This window comes from Sander vitreus, chromosome 10, assembly GCF_031162955.1.
Source record: "Sander vitreus isolate 19-12246 chromosome 10, sanVit1, whole genome shotgun sequence".
In the NCBI taxonomy this organism is placed as follows: Eukaryota; Metazoa; Chordata; class Actinopteri; order Perciformes; family Percidae; genus Sander; species Sander vitreus.
In genome coordinates this window covers 3,623,894-3,643,026 of record NC_135864.1, presented here as the reverse complement: position 1 = coordinate 3,643,026, position 19,133 = coordinate 3,623,894, and the positions used below count along the sequence as shown (strand labels likewise).

Here is a 19,133-nt window from a genome sequence, read left to right as displayed (position 1 = left end):
TGAGGATTTACAAACAGTTATGCACATTTTTTTTTTTTTACAGAAAACAAACGAGACAGTAAACTTTCAATGTTGCAATTATTGCGATCTAAACGATATGGCTTTGTCTAGTGAAAAGTCCTATCTGAGCTAGAAAATGAAAAAAAAATGTTTATAGTGCTTATGACAACTTCATCATTAGTCTTATTAATCCGTAAAGTTATTTTAAGTTACAAACTCGTGGAACAATGTATTAATCATACAGCGTTGCATTACTAACCACTGAAAAGCAACCAGATAATTTAGGAATAACCCACATGCTTTGTTTTATTGATGATATGATATTTCGTTGGATTTAAAGATACAGGATGCAGAGTATACTCAGCTCTAAGTTAGTGAGATGCGGCAACTCACAAACCAGTTTTCTCAGGTTCAGTCTACAGATGAAATGTGTTTTATTTAGCCACGGAATACTTTTGAGGAAATTGGAGAGTAACATTTTAATTAAGTGGTGGTCTTTGGGATGCATGCACACGCCTCGCACGTACAATAAAAACCAGGTTTGGCATGCGCATCTTTTGTTTTCGGCATGACAAAAGAAATAGTAAGGTCTCACCAGTATTTCTTTGGTCTCGATGTTGATGAACTTCGATCAAGGTAAACTTATGCATTTAAAAAGATGAGGACAAAGGTTAGATCAGCTGCAATGTGAATGAAATCACAATTCAACGATTGCATTGGAAAAAATTGGCAGCACATTCACAAAACGTAATAGTCAAAGTCATACGCATGACATTTTGCATTTGCATTCATGTGTGAAGAAGAAGAAATAAAACACTGATTGATAGTTTAAATTAAGAGACACTTAATAGCAATCAGTTATTCAAGTGCTTAATGTAGAACCAACTTTTAACCAATCATAGATGGTGTGACAGGAAATGACAACATGTACAGTACCGGCTGCCCCCACTGGTCATCACCCCCACTGGTCATCGCTTTGATTGTCTTTGGGGACCACACTAACTAAAATCATGAGGACTTTAAGCTGTGTGTAAATCTGTAATTTCTGGAGGTAAATAAATGGGATTCAAACAAGTTAAAAAGAGTCTTGTATGGATGATATCTTGAGCTAAATAAAAATCTATTCCAGAATCCTTGTGATTAAAAATCCACATATTGACATGGGGTCTTAACACGTTTTAAGATCTTACATTTTATTTATCTAGCATGATGGCAGTCTAACTAGCTGACAGGCTTAGAAAGTCTAGCTTTTGTAAAAGTAGAGGTGGAAGTAGGAGGGAAATAAAACATTTTCTTCAGCAAACAGTTCTTCGGAAGCTCGTAGCCTTGTAGAATTATGTTTTTAAATAAGTTTGTGGACTGTCAGGCCTTCAAAACGTGGTCCGGGATTTCCAGAAGTAGTTTGAACAATGGCTTCTGGAAACCCCAAAATACGCCAACTTTATATCAAATACATTATTCCAAAAGTGTCCGATGTTGTAACTTTGAATGCATGCCTACATGCTACCAACAACTGTACACCTGTTTGACTCAAAATGAAACCCTCATTTACAATTCCTCTGCTAGAGGAGATGGTATGAAGGCACATGTCCTAAAAACTCAAATGCTGATTTATCTTCTTCTTTTTTTTTTCAATATAAAGACCTACACGAAGTTCATAAAAGTAGAAAACACCCACTGAAGTAAACACGACATGCTCCATCTACTGGATAACATGGTGGCAGTGCCATTTGAAAAACCACAGAAGCATGAGAACAGGACTGTCAACTGTCCTTCTTTTAGGGAAAACTGTTCTCCATTGGTCACCATTGTCTGGCAACAGATGATGGCTAACCAATCAAAGTTCTGATCTTAATAGGTGTAAAAAAATTGCAACGAGAAAAGGACAAAAAGACTAGTAGTTGTAAGAAATGTGCTAAGTGGCAGTTGAAAGGTTGTACGGCAGTTGTGGCAAATAAAAGGGGGGAAGAATGACGCAATCGTCGAGGAGTACAAAAGAACAAAGTAAACAATTTCTAGAAAGGCAGTGTGTAGCCTCTAACAGTTTGGCAAGAACCCCCCTCCCGAATCCTTTCCACTTCTACATGCCCTAAATCTACACTCAAACCAATGCCCCCAGTCTCTCCTGCAAGTTCATTCAACCCGAAGTCCCTGACAGAAAGATCCCCGCCTCCCTTTGCCCCGCAGCCTAGCCCAGGCCAGACTGGACCCTGAATCTAGGGTTCGTTTGATTATTAGTAGTTGTTTTTTTTACTTCTTAAACATGTCCTGTAGAGGTCCGGGCAGAAACTTGAGGACAGTGTCAAGGATGCTCTCCTCGTCCTCTTCGTCGTCGTCTCCACATCCCCTCGGGATCGCCTTCTTCGGGCGTGTCAGGGACCCCTCACAAGCCTGCTCCATGGCCGCTTTCTCCTCCGCCTCCTTCTCCTCCTTCTTCTTCAGCCCATACTGAACAGAGAGAGGACAAGAGGTGATATGCGGGGAAAGAAAATTTGGGTTGGATTAGAAATAAGAAGAAAAGCTTAGCGGCTGTTAAAACTTTGCAGCTCCAATTCAAATTTTGCCATCCAGAGTTGCAAAGGTTGTACCTAATTTAGGAAAGAGTAACACGTTTACAGGCTTTGAAGCATATTTCAGCAACAAGTTTGCTGGGACTGGAAACCGTCAGCCCCATTCAACTGCAGCACAGAGACAGAACGCATGGCGTCGTACTCGGAACGCCACGCCCAGCGGAGGGGAAAACAATCTGCGCCACAGTATTAAACTAAGGGCTGAAACGCTAACAAAGTGCCTGTAGCAAGCTACAAACATTAGATTTAAGCATGTCAAAGGATTATTTGAGCAACCTAAGTCTACCAGAGAGGACAAGTTAGCTGTTAGTAAGCTAATGTTAGCTATTTATTAGCAGGCTAAGGCACTTGCAAACATAACACTGCATTTCTTTCAGATTTATCCACATTTTAACATAACAACGTACTGCCAAAATACTAGCCTAAAACTGACATTTGGATATTTAATTCATTAGCAAAATGCTTGCTGCAAACGTAATGTTGGGCAGAGCGTTAGCTTAGTGTAATTTTTTCACGTTTTGTCTTCATAAAAGCTCAGTTTTTCGGTTCAACAGCTTATAAACACCACACATCCGTCAACTGGACTCTCTTCATCAATTAAAATCCCAACTTTAAACACATCTGTTTAGATTGGCATACCTAACATGATTTTACTATTGATACATTTGTTGTGCTTTTCATTCTATTATTGTTTTTATTAATGTGTGCAAGGTGTCCTTGGCTGGCCTAAAAGTTGCCTACAAATAAAAATCTATTATTATTATTATTATAAAAACGTAGTTCTGGGTTCTCTAACATGTTGGTAGTGTGTCCCATCACACAGCAGCTTTTAGGCAATACAAGTCAATGGAGAGCCGAGAGTTGTTTTCCCCTCCGATGGAGGCAGGACTTAAATGCACTCTGTCTCTATTTGGGTGCACATCAGAAGTCAGAACGTTAAAGCATTAGTCAAACCAGAGGAGACTTTCCTACCTTGTCCCTGATGGTCTGCCGTACTTTTTCCCTGTCGGCTTCCATGCGGGTGTGTTTGGCCTTCCTCTCCTCCTCCTGCTGCCTCAGCGCCTCCTGCCGCTCCTCTTCCTTTTTGGCAGCATCTGGGTCCTTCTTCTCCTCCTCCCCACCCAGCATTTTACCCATGTCTTTGGTGGCCCCTGGACAGAAAAGAGATATACAGATATTGGAGGTAAACACGGGCTGACTTTGCGGTTTTACACACTTTCCCACCCTGACAATAATTGCTGGGGGAAATACTAAATACCTGTTCATCATAGTTGTTGCTGCTTGAATGCAAAGGAAACGTGAACCCCAACTTTGGCACTGCCAAGGGCGAGGTCCAAAAAAGTACACTGATCCCCCATCATGTGCCCATTTAACACCATCAGTTCTATTTATATTAACTCACAAAAAAGCAACTAAAGTATGATTTAAAATGTTATTACTGAGCTCTTCCAGAAATGTAAATGAAAAACAAACAATAATAAAAAGAATAAATAAAAAAATTTCAAAATAAAGGCGCATGTCTAAGATAACGACATTTATCGATAGTATCACGTTGCATCGATGATATTGGATCGTTGATCATTGAATCGATACATCCATCCAGATCGACCCAGACCACTATTTAACAAAAAGACATAATAGAGCACATGAACGTTGACACTTATCTGTCATATTACAATATGAAAACCCTGTGCGTTAGCAGTTCTGAGGATTATGTGGCGAAGGGGTTCTCTGCAGATCCTTGAGGTGTCTTGGATAAAACAAGACTGGAGGAGAGGAGCCAGCTGGAAAAACTTCAAAGAACCGCTGAGACAGAGGAAGACACATTCGTCCATCTGGTGTCGGCCATCTGTCAGAACAACCTGTCCCTCCACGTCCAGGTATTATTCCTCTCTTGGACATGTACCTGAATAATTAATCACATAACCAACAAGATATGTGTTGTATTTGGAGGGAAATCTACTGAATCGCTTTCTGTCACATAACAGGAAGAGGGCGATGTTCTTCCACAGATGACAGATACATTGAAACGACAAAGGAGAAGTCTTTTTCAACATGGAGATGGAGTGTGGGGTTATCAGGACTAGTGAGGACATATTCAGTCAATGAATTGAGTAGTTGATTGACAGAAAACTAACCAATAGGACTTTTTGTAAGCAATTTAAATATTTTTATCAAGAAGGAATGCCACACATTGTCTGGATGCTGCTTTTAAAATGTGAGGACTTGCTTTTGCTGTAAATTAAATCTCTGGCTTTTGGACTCTTGGTCATTTGAAGATGTCACCTTCGACTCTGGGAAATATAATGGGAGTTTTTCACTATTTTCTGCCACTTTGTACATCAGTTGATTGATCAAAATTTTCATTTTGCCACCCAAATAGTGGCAAAAGTGGGTCTTGTGTCATGATTTATAGGAAGTTTGAAAAAAGTAAAAATGTAACTTTGCTTGATTGATTTTGTTATCTTAATGGAAGTTAAGACATTGTCTGCTTCAGTGATATTGCCTTTTCTTAAAATAGATGTGTATTTCACATGTGCATAAAGTACTACACTAAAGTAAAACAATCCTAAGAGAAGGTTCTCTGGATGTTTTGGGCTTTAATGTCTTGCACAAAGGCTCTTCCACCTACTTAACTCAGCTCCATCTTTCTCTGCCTCTGCTCCTAAAGCGGGCTCAGCTCTTCATCTGTGACAGAAGCTGCTTTCTAGATGTGAAAGAAACTCCCTCTGGCCTATTGATATCGCCGCTGTTACCACCCTCTGATCGATAGTAAATACAGGACCACCTGAGTGTGTATGAATTATGGATCCTCCAGCAGAGAGAAAACTTCATCTGAGTATTGATCTTCCTCTCGGCTTCTGGTGAGAGGAGAGCCTGGCTGCCAGCCTGCTTTGCCATCTAGTGCCTTTCTTTAGCCAGAGCCAGAATAAAGATGAAATATGTTTTACTGCTGAGGAGATTATGTGAGAAAAAAAAGAAACATTGGAGAGCTGTGTGTTTCCTGCACTGTATCCCAAAGATTTAATTTATTTTCTATTTTTTTTTTAATAATGTTGGTTGTGTATCTTCTTGACATCATTAATATTCAGCATCTGGTGCAACCTCTAGCTCACCCAGTAAGAGCGTTCACCCCATGTTGGCTGAGTCCTGCAGCATGGCAGGGTTTGAATCCAACCTGCTGTCCTTTGCTGCGTGTCGTACCAAGATCTATTAAAGCATGAGATTGGGCTGTCTAATTTTACATGTCGTTAGGACATGCAGGAAAAACTCATCACGTACAGAGACGGGCTCACATATGTGTGCAATCCGCTTGGAAAGAACCAATGAAATGCCTCCCCTCCCTGCTGTGCCTACTCTACCCCTCCCGTGTTCGAGCCTATGCTTAATGTGCGGCGCCGCCAGAGATACTGCAATTCTACTGGACAACGGAGGAGAAAATTTAGCAAAAGTTGCCACTGCTGCCATGGTTGACGTCTTTCTGTTGGACAGGAAAGAAACTGTTTTCAGGAAATCCGATAGAGACAGAGCGTATTTAAGTCCCGGAAGACTGTGGGATCCTGACGCTAAGCTAACGTTATGTCCAACATTACGGTCCAAAAAAGTACACTGATTCCTTTGTTACTTCTGTTTTACCACACAAAAAACTAAATTCATATGTGCTATTTAATAGAGGTGTAAATCAGTTGTATCACAATACGATATTCAATTTGATTCTTTAGTAACGATACACTTTTTTCTACAAAGTCTTCCACGATAGGATTTTATTCATTCAAGGGCCCTGCGATCAATATGAGACTATATCATATGTCCATTTTTATTTAAATAATACAATAACTATATGTCTGTAAGTTAAGCTAACACACGTAATGTCAGAGATATCGTTAGGTTAGTGTGATCGGCAATTTCCACTGGATGCGTAACGGCTGCGTAACGGCTCCGGAACGGCTCCGGAACGGCTCCGGAACGTCGACGGAGTCATTAGGTTTCCATTAAAGTCAGTATGTGTATTTCTACTGACTGCAGAACGTCTGCGTCCCTACTCCGTCCCAGCTCCGGCGGTCCGCAGCCCTCCGGAGTAGATACGCAGAGCTTCTATTTTTGCCGGACGCCGGAGAGCTCCGCAACAATTCAACACACGGCAGATAGTGCGGGACAGGAAGTCGAGCATAGAAACAAAATAAAAATCCGGTTAATTTTCAAAGTAAAATACACCGTGCTCACGGCGGATCATATTTCCCTGCACTACACCTTGAAAACACAGCACAGAGTTGTTTCCCCTCTACTCCTCTGGATGGAAACAAACTGGTGTTGGTTTTGTGGTTCTATTCTACGTGAATTCGAGAGCTCTTGTGGGTCCTTGTGACTACAGCTGTCAGTCATGGCCGCAGCCGTGCCGCAACAAATCCGGACCTGGTGGGTATTGACAGACGGCGGAGCACGCAGCCGTTCCGCAGCGGAGCCGGTCCGCAGACGTTCCGCATCCAGTGGAAATCCACAGTGATGATGCTGTGGGATCCCACAGTCTCCCCATTCTCTCTGCTGATTCCTCACGTCTGTATTCACTTTTGTCTTCCTAAAAGCTCAGTTTTTCGGGTCGGCAGCTTATAAAAATCATAGGTTATTTACCCTGTTGGTAGTGAATATCACCACACAGCAGCTTTTAGGCATTTTTCTGTTGTTTGCTAGCAGATGAAATTGACGAATACAAGTCAACAGAGAGCGGATAGGTTTTCCCCTCCGGTGGGCGTGGCTTTCAGAGTATGACGCGATGCGCTCAGTCTCTATGCATGTCTGCGTGTGGCAGGAGTCCCAAGGCCAGGGGGAGGAGTTAGACGGAGCTTCGAGAAACCTTTAATCAGACTCAGCTGCTGTCTTTCAGTCAGTTTTTTTTCCACTGACTTCAGTGTGGAAGTTTTGGTTTGAGAAAATGACTGAAAGTTACTTTTGGAAGCCATGAAGGTCGTTAAACATTAACGGTTCAGTCATCGCTATATTGATTACCGACTCTATTAACCCTCACAGAGTTATTGTGGTCATTTAGCGTTATGTGGCAATAAAAAAATGAAGTACTGCCTCTTTTTAAGCACACAGGAGCCAAAGGAGAACATTTCGGAAGGACCAGAGTAAATTACTGAGAAGAAATGTGGCTCTAAGGACTCTGTGGTTGGCTCTGGGGGTCTGTGAGGCCAGGGGTGGCTGGTCCTGTCGCTCTGCAGCAGATTCATACAATGCTCCTTATTGCCCTGCAGCGCTGTGTGGTGGCAGCAAATCTGAAGATGACAAATTAGCACTCAGCTGGTGGGGGGAGGGGGGGGGGGGGGGGAAGCCTCGCTGGGGAAGCAGGTTAAGGTCAGACTGTCTGCTGAGCGTGCCTCATTGTGTTGAAACACTCAAACACACACCATATGTACTGGGATTGTGTGCGTGTTGTGTGTGCGCAAACACCTTCAGAGCAAGTGCGCGCGCACAGCACACACTCACACGCATACACACACACACACAGACACACACACACACACACACACACGTAAATGAGCAAACGTTTTGTTGCTCATGCAAGAACACACCAACACACATGCTGCTGTGTTATCTGTTTTGAATATTCTTAATCTCAGTGACACACGATTGACTGTATGCACAAAACATAATCATATCAAATGACATTAAGGGTTAACAAAGTGAAATAAGGTAACGTTAGCAAATTACATATGGCGCGTCATATATTATTTCAGTGGGTGTAGTTCAGTCGGAAAATCTGAAGACCCTATAAAATCACTGGGTTTTTCCTTCACTGCAAGCAATGCAGCATGACAATCCATTCAATAGGTGTCCAGATAATAATCTAGCAAAAATGTGCCGATTAATCGGCTTGTTGTCAAATATTAAATTAATCCAGGTGCGTAGTCAGTAATGTCGCCCAATTTACTCACTGGCCCGTCCAGCCAAGTTTGATCAAAATACGTTTTGTTATGAAAAATATTCAAATGGATGTCAAAAAAGAAATTGTAACAGAACTAGTTGTGTGTGTTTAAAACGAAACAGTTTGACCCATAGAATAAGGATCAAACAATTAGGAAGTCTTCGGAACGTAGTTGGTTGCTATGGTAACAACAGGCAGACTCTCCGGGCTGCCTTCAGCAGCTAACGTTAGCTAGCTGGCTTTTTAGGCAATGTACCGTGGATGTGTTGAGCAATGTACTGTTAAAAGTTACCACGACAACAATGGCTTCTCTTTAAAGTGGTATGGACAGTTTTCTTGGATGGAGTACAGTGTAAATAAGGACGAGCTTTGCTGCAGCATGGGCAGACATTTCCCCAGCGGAGCTGACAGCCCATCAGCAAGAGAGGCGTTTGTTTGAGTGCTGGCCCTCACAGAGGTAACATTAAAGGTGCAGTAGGTAAGCCTTATAAAACTCCCTTTCTGTCATATCTGCTGAAACTGACCCTATGTTCCAGTAGAACTACATGAAGCAGGTCATTAAAAATAAATCCAGCTCCTCTGGCTCCACCTACAGCCTGTACTGTCTGATGTAGGCTATTCTTTGTCATTCAGTGTGTAAACGCCTTCTCTGCTGTTTGGGTTCATGATTAGTTGCCACTTTGTGGCATAGCCAATGCTGCTGGTTCTGCCGGTGCAAATTTTAGCCTGAATAGGTTCAAATTGACAGTTTTTTTTCTATATTGTGGTGTACAAACTTTTTAGACTGAGCTTTTTTGGTTGAGCATGTTGCAGACAGTACTGCTATTGCCGTTGTAATGCAGTATGTTGGAAGGTAAAATTGTTGCTGTTTTTTTCAGTTTGTCCTTTTTGCTACGCCACTGAATTAATCGCCAACTATTTTGATTATCGATTAATTGGTTTGAGTAACTTTAAGAAAGAAACATTACATTTCTCTTTAAAGAAGACTGGAGCTTGTTATATGTGAATATTTTCTAGTTTCTTCTCTCCTCTGTGACACTCAACTCAATATCTTTGAGTTGGGGACAAAACAAGACATTTGTGGATGTCATCTTGGACTTTGGGAAACACTGATCGATATTTTTCACCATTTTCTGACATTTTATAAACCAAACTACTATTGGATTTATTGAGAATATAATTGAAAGATTAATTATCGTTAGTTGCAGCACTATTACAAACATTGATATCCCTGCCATGCAAAAGAAAAATGGACATATGTACTCTAAGTCAGAGTATGCAAACTGTACGAATGAGACGTCCGAAGTGATCTGAACCAGAGGCGACTGAGCTAAAGACTGTAAATGAAATGGAAACGTAATTATTACTCCACCCTCCAGAGAAGTAGAGCGTATCTCTTTGACCCGTCAGCGTCTTTACCCTTCACATGTTCCCTCCCTCCATCATCCATCCATCTATCCATCCATCCATCCCCCTCCTCCGTCCATCACTTCTGTCCTCTACTGTTCCTCTTCCATCCCCTTCTGTTTTTCTTTCCCTTTTCCTCTACTGAAGTGATATTACAAGAAAGAAACGTGACCTTCTGCTTCTTTTATCCACCGGCTTTCATTCATTTACGTCTTTCCTGTTCCATCTTTCCTACTCTTTCTCTTCCTTTCAGACCAAATTTCTTTCCAGCGTTCGCTTCCCTCTCCACAACACAACCATCAACCATTTGACACCACTGCAGCTAGGACTCGTCTATCCTTCTTTTCGTTCCTTTGCTTCCTTGTCCATCTCCCCTCCTCAGTCAGTCCATTAGAGGCCAGTTCACAGATTTCCACTGCAGACAAAGGTGGGTAATTTGGGGCAAAGTGCTCAAACGACCCCAGTCCTCTTATTGTGCAATCAAACGCTCTTTACTTCACTCAGTCTTTTTCGCTGGCCACGTCGTTGTGCCACAGGGGCTTTAATGCACAAAAGCACAGGGTTTAAAGAGGCGGAGATACGGTGGCGTGATGGTTAACGTCACTGTGGCTATATCCAGACACATTCGGTCTGACGCAGTTTCCTGTCTTTTTGCAGGTGCTTTTCCTGAGCGGTCGCCCCCGAAGTGCAAATAGACTATTTCTTGTATATTTTCTGTGGAAATGCATTGGAATTTATTCGGATATCACGGGCCCGTAAAATAAAACATTACTTTTTTTCTATTTAAAAGTTTAAAAAAGTGACAAATGATTGTAATAAAAAACTATTTTGTGAGTAGATTATGACAAATTATAAAACATTCTCTATTTTTTCTCATTTTTATTTGACATCCCCCCTCCTTTTTTTGATTGTCACTGACTACACAAGAACACAACACATACCAGTGTACACACACATCCAGTTTGTCCAGTTAAGCTGCAACTTTACCTTGTTTGGTCCGTTTAAAACCGTTTAACCCTGGAGCGTTTGGTCGTTTTTGTTTTTTTTTAAAGTCAAATTTTTTTAAGTACAAAAAAAAGTCTGAATTCTGAGAAAAATCTGAATTCCAACTTTGTTCTCAGAATTCTGAGATTAAACTCAAAATTCTACCTTCAAACTCAGAACACAAATACATGTTTCACATGTGGCCCTCTTGCATATATTAAGGGTTGGTTTATCCAATATATTTTGCCACTTTCTTTTATAACTTGTCATTATAGAAACAACGCCCTCGTTATTCAGACAAAAAGAGCAAAAAACTGAAGCAAAGACTTCACAAATCTTCAAATCAAGTCTCAGTTGAACTCATTTATAATGAATGAAAGAATAACCACATTAAGATATTCTGTAATTTTGCTGTATCTCCTTCGTAATCATCATGTAGATTGAACAGCTGAGACAGACAGTAGACGAGGAGGATGAACATTTGTTAGTGAATCACGGTAATGTTGCTGGAACACAGCGGTCACGCTCGGCCAACCCTCCCCGGGTACGAAAACGGTTAAATAAACTGTATCATCTCGAGCCGAGGCCACAGAGTGAAGACAGCGTCTCTTCAACCAGAATATGTCATATAATATTTATCTGAGAGTGCAAACATATCCGAGCCCCGGTGGCTTTGCACCCGGCTCCTCTATGCAGGAAGTCTGATATCTCCTGTCTGGTGAGCAGCGAGGGAAGCCAGAGAGAAAGATTCAAAAACAGATAAGCAAAAGGAATATAGGAATAAATACAGGATAAGGTGGTCAATAAAGGCTTTTGATGAAAGATATGATAGATTTCAAAAAGAACTGAAGGAAATTGTGTATTTTGTTTGCTTGAGGTGAAGTTTTTAGCAGAAGGAAACCCGAGAAAAAAATGTGACAGAAATCCATTTGCCAAATCCATTAAATTATGCCGCAGTGACATTTACAGCCACGCAGCCTTCAAGAAATGTTTCCATGTATACCGGGGTAATGTGCTGTTTGAACATTAGCTGGTGCCTCACAAAAATGCCAAGTTCATTTTCTTTCCTTCTTATGAATTATTACTTTTCCACGCTAGAACAGGATGCTGGTATATTTCTGATCTACTCCCTCTGGAGAGTGTTGTGGGTGTCTGAAGCGGCTGTTTAAAGTGGTTACGTAAGCGAACATGCACGTGGGTTGTTGTGTTGTTTTGTATGGCTGTTTCTGCTCCGTTTTATACTTAATTTTGAGTAGACCATTTAAGTGTTGTTGTTGTTGTTGTTTTTTTTCGTTTCTAATTTGAATCTGCTTCCTGAATAGGGTTGGGTATCCTTTGGGTTTTTTCAATACCGGCGCTAAAACCATACTTTGAAAGCGGTGCCGGGGGCCTAAACGGCCTGAACCAATACATAAAATGCTGACGGTGGCACCTGTGACTCAGCTGGTCAAGTCGCAGGCAGCTGGTTTTAGAACTTAAGAGATGTCACCTGTTTCAACAGCCAATAGTGATGTCAGCTTGTATAGGAAGCTACAAACGCTAGAAATAATCCATTTTATTTCTATGTTACAAACTGTCAGCTTGTAGAAATGGCTTGGAAATGGTTTTAGACGGAGGCTCAACAAGCGTACGCGAGCATGGTAATGTAGTCTGAGTCTAGAGTGAGCTAGAGAGTGACTGAAGAGAGCGAGCGGCGATAGAAAAAGCTTGAATTACATAAATAAAATGTGTTTTCGCCGATTCATCACTAGAAATGCAACTGTAGTATCACCAACGTTATCCATATTTAAAATGTAGACGCAACAAATGATATATCCAGCTACAAAAAGCCTGGAAGTCGGAAGTTAGGACGGACGTACAGAGTCGTTACTATAGAGATGATACACCGTTTCATCGCATTGGTGTGAACTGGCAGGTTTCAGAGTGCTGCAGACCGACGCGTTGGAAGTAGTTGCAAGTATTAACTTGTCTCGCAAATCTTTGGTCTGAACTGGGCTTTAGGCTACTTTAAATCATCTTGAGAACTGTATGAAAACGTATTTAGGAGGAGCAAGTGTAATAAAGAGGTAAAAAAGTGAAAGATGGGAAGGTGGAAGCCTGCGCTTAAGAATGAAAGAGAACATGAGGGTGGTTCGAAGGAGATCACAAGACAGAGGAAATCAGAGAGACAAAGCATGGACCATTGAGTCAATGGTCCATGCTTTGTCTCTCTGATTTCCTGGCATGGCAGTGGTGCTGGATAATTTGTTTGAGGTGGACGGGTTTGAAAAATTAAAGTCATTTAAATAATGGATGACCTCCATTTCCAAATTACACCCTCATAAGTCACATGAGCACCACATCGATCAGATGTTTGGGAAGCAGTGCGGCCTCGTGCCTACATCACTGCATGGTAATCACTTTGAGCCCGAATCCAAAACCCCACACATTCTGCTGAAGTGCTCTTGAGCCCCATAAACTGTTTGGTTCTGTGTGGAGTCTCCGGTCAACTAATGAACCTGCACGTGGCTTCCTGTTTTTTGCACCTTCCCCGCCTGCTCGCCATCATCCCACCTGCACAGGAAATTAAACCGTGAGTTCGACCTGCCTGGTCAGGACCAGTTCACGCTGATCCCTCCGAGATTACCTAGACATTATCTTTTATATGAGAAAATGCAAGATGTTCACGTGTTTGATATCCTGGCGAAGGCAGGAAGTACATATTGGGGACAAAATAAATGTTTTGATGGCACTTTTCCAGAGACAAGGTATAAGGTGAACTTTGTTTATCCCCAAAGATATGGGCTGTAGAGAGACTCACATCTAATCACCTACGCACATGTCAAATACCCACATCACTAGCATCTCTCACCGTATATCAGAGATGGGCACTCGAGTTTGAGACTCAGACTCGAGTTGCATTTAAGTCACACACACAGTGACTTCATACTTGACTTAAGACTTGTCCTCTAAAGACGTCAGACTCGACTCAGACTCGAGATAGTGGACAATCTTTGTTTTTAGGAAACGTCGATAAGCTGACCATAACCTACCTACATAACATGTAGGTATCTGCTGCGCGCGGCTACACGTGTGAGAGGACGACAAACATGTCGACCGCATCGGCAGCTGCAGTGCCATTCATCAGAAGCTCTGGCTTTAAAAACTTCATCCAAGGCCCAAACAAAAGAAGCACTGAACACAAAATATGTGAACTCTAGCTCAAAGAATTAAGACTTGACTTGGACTCTAGCTCAGAGACTTGAGACTTGACTCTGACTCTAGCTCAAAGACTTGACTTGGACTGTAGCTCAAAGACTTGCGACTTGACTTGGAATCATGCTCAGAGACTTGAGAGCATCTCTCACCGTATGTATGCTCAATCACATGTTGTGCGCAAGGGTTGCAGAGGACAAAATGAATTGTCTCGGGAAGTCCCTTGAGATTTTTTGCCATTTCTAATCAACTTTGATCTTGATGCTCGTTTAAAATGTAGTAATGGTCGAGCTGTTGATGGTGCTTGATGAAAAGTCGGTGGCATCACTAAAGTTATTAGGACTCTTTATCTGACCATGAATGTTTGCTCTAAATTTCATGACAATATATTTACTGTTTTTTAGGTATTTGAGACCAAAGTGATGGACTGACAAACAAACAAAGTAAAAAAAAAAACATTAAACATAGTTTAGTTTTGGTGTCTTTAAAATGACTCGTTGCACTAAATGTGCATGGTGTCCGCCCAGTGAGGTTCACACCCCGGTCCATGGATCCGCCTCGCTGTCCAGGACGGATTCATCTAACACAACAAGGAAACTCTGATGAACTCGATTTCTAATTAAACAACCAGTAAATACAATCTGTGACCCGCAGCTGAAATCTATACCTCAGTCTACACCAATGAAATGCTCTGGAGTTGTCCAACATCTAATGACATTAGTGAGGCCTGTGTGTGTGTGTGTGTGTGTGTGTGTGTGTGTGTGTGTGTGCGTGCGTCAAGTTAAATTAAAAACAAAGTTGCAGCTAAACTGGACAAACTGGATGTGTGTGTACACTGGTATGTGTTGTGTTCTTGTGTAGTCAGTGATACTCAAAAAAAGGAGGGGAGATGTCAAATAAAAATTAGAAAAAATAGAGATTTTCTTATAATTTGTCATAATCTATTCACAAAATAGTTTTTTTCTTACAATCATTTGCCAGTTTTTTTAACTTTTAAATAGAAAAAAAGTAATGTTTTATTTTACAGGTCTGTGATATCCAAATAAATTCCAATGCATTTCCACAGGAAATTTACAAGAAAAATCTATGTGCAGTAGTCGTGTACGGAAAATAGGAACAGTGTTCAATTATACACTTCCAATTAATTTAATCCAATGATTACTGGTGTAACTCTAACTTAAAACTAAAACTATTTTGGTCCAAGCACAGCAGGTCAGCCGAACATGTAAGAATGTGAGATTTGTTGACAGGCAATTATGAAATTCAACAAAAATATGTATGATACAGTTTATAATAATGAACAAATAATGAATGAAAGATACTTCGAGAGAAAACAGTCAACCTTGAACGTCAACATTTACTAAATGGAGGTTTTTGTTCAAGGCACATAAAATAAATACAAAAATATGTTCGGCTGCTACAAAATCAATCAGGTTGGGTCATTTCTATGCATGAGAAACACTGCAGGGTTGTTGTTGTTAGATTGATGTCCTGACACGCCCACCTAAACACCGCACTCCCATTGGCTGGAGTATACACTTCATCTCATTATGGTCTTGTTCCCCTCAGGACCAAAACCACGACAGAAATCTCATCTGTGTAAGTGTGTATATATATATATATATATATTCATGGACAACCAGCTGCGTCCCAATGAAATAAATGCAGATCTGTTCCAGGAAAAAAGGTCACAGCAAAGATAGCATCTCTACGGGAGGAAAATCACAAGACTTCAATCCGGGACTGAAGGATGGCTGAAGGGGTAAACTGCTACACTGTAGCCTGTAACATGCAAAGAAGGAGGGATGGAGGCTTCATAATTAGTGTTGGGCATTGTTTTGATTTTAACAGTTATGATTCCAATTACGATTCTTCCTTTCCATTCCGGTTCTTATCAATTCTCGATTCTGATTCTTTGAAGGGTGGAGTTGAAATGGGTCACATGCTTATTTCAAATTAAATTTTTGATTCAATGGGGATTTACAGTTTTACCAGGCTTTTTCAACGTAAAATAAAGCCACACTTTAGAGCGCCGCTTACTGTGCTCCATGGCTGCAACGCAACACACTACGGAAAACCAAAACTTGCGAGCGTTACATTTGGAACCGATGATCGGATTCAAAACCAAATTTTCCAAACAACCCAATAAATAAACGATTCCAATAACAAGAGGATTCCATTGGAATCGTAATTTTTTAAACAATTCCAAGTTGGAACCAGTTCTCCATGCCCAACTCTACACATATAATAATATGTTGTTTTTTTAGTTTTTTTAGAGAGGAATACTTTAAGTTCAAGAGAGAACGAAAAATGCTAACAACCCGATCCTCACGGCAGGAAGGACAAAAGGATGGATGGAAGGAGGGAGGACTGAGTGAAGAACGTTGGAGGAAAAGTAAATTGTAACAAGCCTGTAGGAGAGAAGGATGAGTGAATTAGAAAAGAGATGGGGGATCAAGCGAATGGGGAGCATGGGAATTGCAGGGCCTACACCAAGCTCAGAGGACAGGGAAAGAAGAATGGATGAATGGATAAAGAAAGAGATGAAGCGATGAAGTGAACCCAGCCAAAAAATGAGATACAAATTTGGTGTCCTTTTATTCGTCTCAAATTTGAGGGCTGGAGTAGCCTACAGATTTGTTACCAAACCGGTAGCTGACAGGGTCAGACAAAGTATCAGGATCAGGTTTCTGGCCATTTTGTTGCATAAAGTCTCAGGTGAGGTTTAGATTTCAGATGTAATTTGTAAGAAATGTTCTCTCTTTCTGTCTTTGACTGTGCCAATCGCCTGCGTCCATTTGTGTCAAGTAGATAAAAGATGCCCTGTGGGGAAAGGCAAAGATATAGCCAATATCATAGCCAATGTGTTGGATTAGCCTGGCAAGTGTGAAGAAATAAATAAAAGTCAACATGCTAAAGGGCCTACATTTGGCAAAACAAGGACACACCAAGGCCCTGAGTAAAAGCAATCTTTTATAATGACTTTCTATATTATAACAACACCAAAACAAATTCCTTGTATGTGTTAAAAAACGCACATGGCAATAAAACCCTTTCTGATTCTGATATTATAACCAAGCAGGAATATGGCCATAACATGAGGGGGTTGCCACATCCTGTAGGTCAGGCATCTCTTAACTAGGTGAGGGGTGAGGGCGGAACTATATGTTTATAGGCCCACTCCTCCTTCAGAGGGCGGCTGAAGAAGTCATTGGACCAGGATTGCACTGACGCAAAGAACCAAAGGATCCTGGCCCCAACCAACCAATGGGAGGAGGTGACACCCCGGAGTAGAATAGAATATCAACTGTCTGTACTAGGAAATCTGGGTCATTCTACGGAGCTCCAGGGTGAGGTAGGATGGCCTGCATCGATGTGTGTCATGTAATCCTTTTGCGTTATAATAAAGCACCTTAAATGAGAGAAATGTTTGTCTTCTGTCCTAACTGAGCAGTTGGACCACATCACAAGCTAGTGGTCAGTAATGGAAGAAATAAAGCAAAAATATATTCTCGGTTCAGGTTTGAGTCTTGCATTTGGCAGCGGCAGTTTTATTTGTACTTCAAAGGAGCGAGTACTGGCTATAGTTGTGCTACATTAGCTGTAGCAAGCTAATAAAATGCTCTGACTGATTTCAAAAGTTTACAGACCGATTACGTCTCTTATTTTCTTTTATACCCTCTCGAATTTTGCTCATGTTCAGATCATTTCCACCACATTGCACTACACCGAGGGAATCTGCATCTATTCACGTTTGTTAGAGATACTTCATTTTGATATGTGAATAAATGAACAGCGCCCCCCTAGTGGCTCAATAGCTATCTCAACCACAAAATAAAATAGATAGCTATAGCGGAGGTAGAAAAGAGGTTTTCAGAATAAAAGCAGACCCATGGAAAACCTACCTGAACATGCAATAATTCAATTTAAAAAAGAGACTAGATCAAAAGGAGCACCCAAAGACAGTCAGACCCAATATGAAACAGACCATTAGACCTGATCCAGAACGTGGTCAAAGCCGACAGATCGAAATAGAGAGGGAACAGCAACACCCAGACCCAATTAGTCTGAATATAATTTGGCCCCAGTCAGACCCTCTTAAAAGGAGAAGAAAATTCAAGAGCGAGAAAGATTTAGGTGCGTAAAGGGATCAGGAGAATAAAGCATGGAGAAATCGATGGAATGAAAACCGAGAGGAAGAAATGAGAAAGGGGGGACGTGAGATGGAGATGGACGAGGGAGGGGAGGAGTAGAAATAATTGAGTGATGGGGATGAGAGAGTTTTGGGAGGAAAAAAGAGAGGGGGGCAGGCTGAGCTATCGAGGAATAAATCTCATTTCATTCTGGCCGGTGGTCACTGAGCTGATGGAACGAGATGAGAAGGTTGATTTAAGGAGACATTGACCTCTGGCCCCTGGGGGCCCCTCACTTACAAGAACATTCACCTAGCTTGTTTTATGTTGCTCTTACTGATTGAGTCCAACCTCAGTCGTTGTCAAGTCACCTGGGGTATGAATGAAAAGCAGGGGCAAAGCTTTGAACTTACAAAAGAACTTGTTACATTAAAAATGTATCACATCATATCCTGATGATTATTCCATCCTGTAATATAGTTTAAACCTAAATACTTAAAAACATTTTGAATAATTTGATTGATGTCTGCCTTATGTCTGATACGACAGTTTCTCCCAACCATATGACGACATAGGTTGTTTATTCCTAGCCTCTAATACGACTCACAGGAGCGTCTTCATATCTAAACAACAGAACATAAGAGTTTTAAATGTGTCGATAATGGAACATCGCAGCTTGGTTAGGTTTAGGCACAAAAGATTGTGGTTTGGGTTAAAATCATTACGTTCAGTGTTGTAATAGTCAAGCTCGGGCTTGGTCTCGAGACCGGTCTCAAGACCACTTTTTGAAGGTCTCGGAATCGATTGCATTTTGACTCGGTCTCAGATAAAGAGGACTCCGAATTTTATTTCAAGACCACAACTGCCTTTTGATTATTTTATCAAGGCATTTCTCATGATACACTTATGGCAATGAAAGAG

The 19,133-nt window shown here is 41.2% G+C and overlaps 1 protein-coding gene across 2 annotated transcripts in view; it reads right to left on the bottom strand.

Annotated features, from left to right (window-relative positions):
• Nucleotides 1-322: 322 nt before the first annotated feature.
• Nucleotides 323-19,133, bottom strand: part of LOC144524047 (complexin-2-like) — a 76,268-nt gene continuing 57,457 nt past the window's right edge. For both annotated transcript variants that reach the window (XM_078260014.1, XM_078260013.1), the window contains exons 3-4: nucleotides 3,543-3,721; nucleotides 323-2,448 (exon numbers count right to left, since the gene is read on the bottom strand). In XM_078260014.1, the coding sequence (XP_078116140.1) occupies nucleotides 2,251-2,448; nucleotides 3,543-3,721 (377 nt within the window). In that variant the 3' untranslated portion in view covers nucleotides 323-2,250. The remainder of the gene's footprint in view (nucleotides 2,449-3,542; nucleotides 3,722-19,133) is intronic.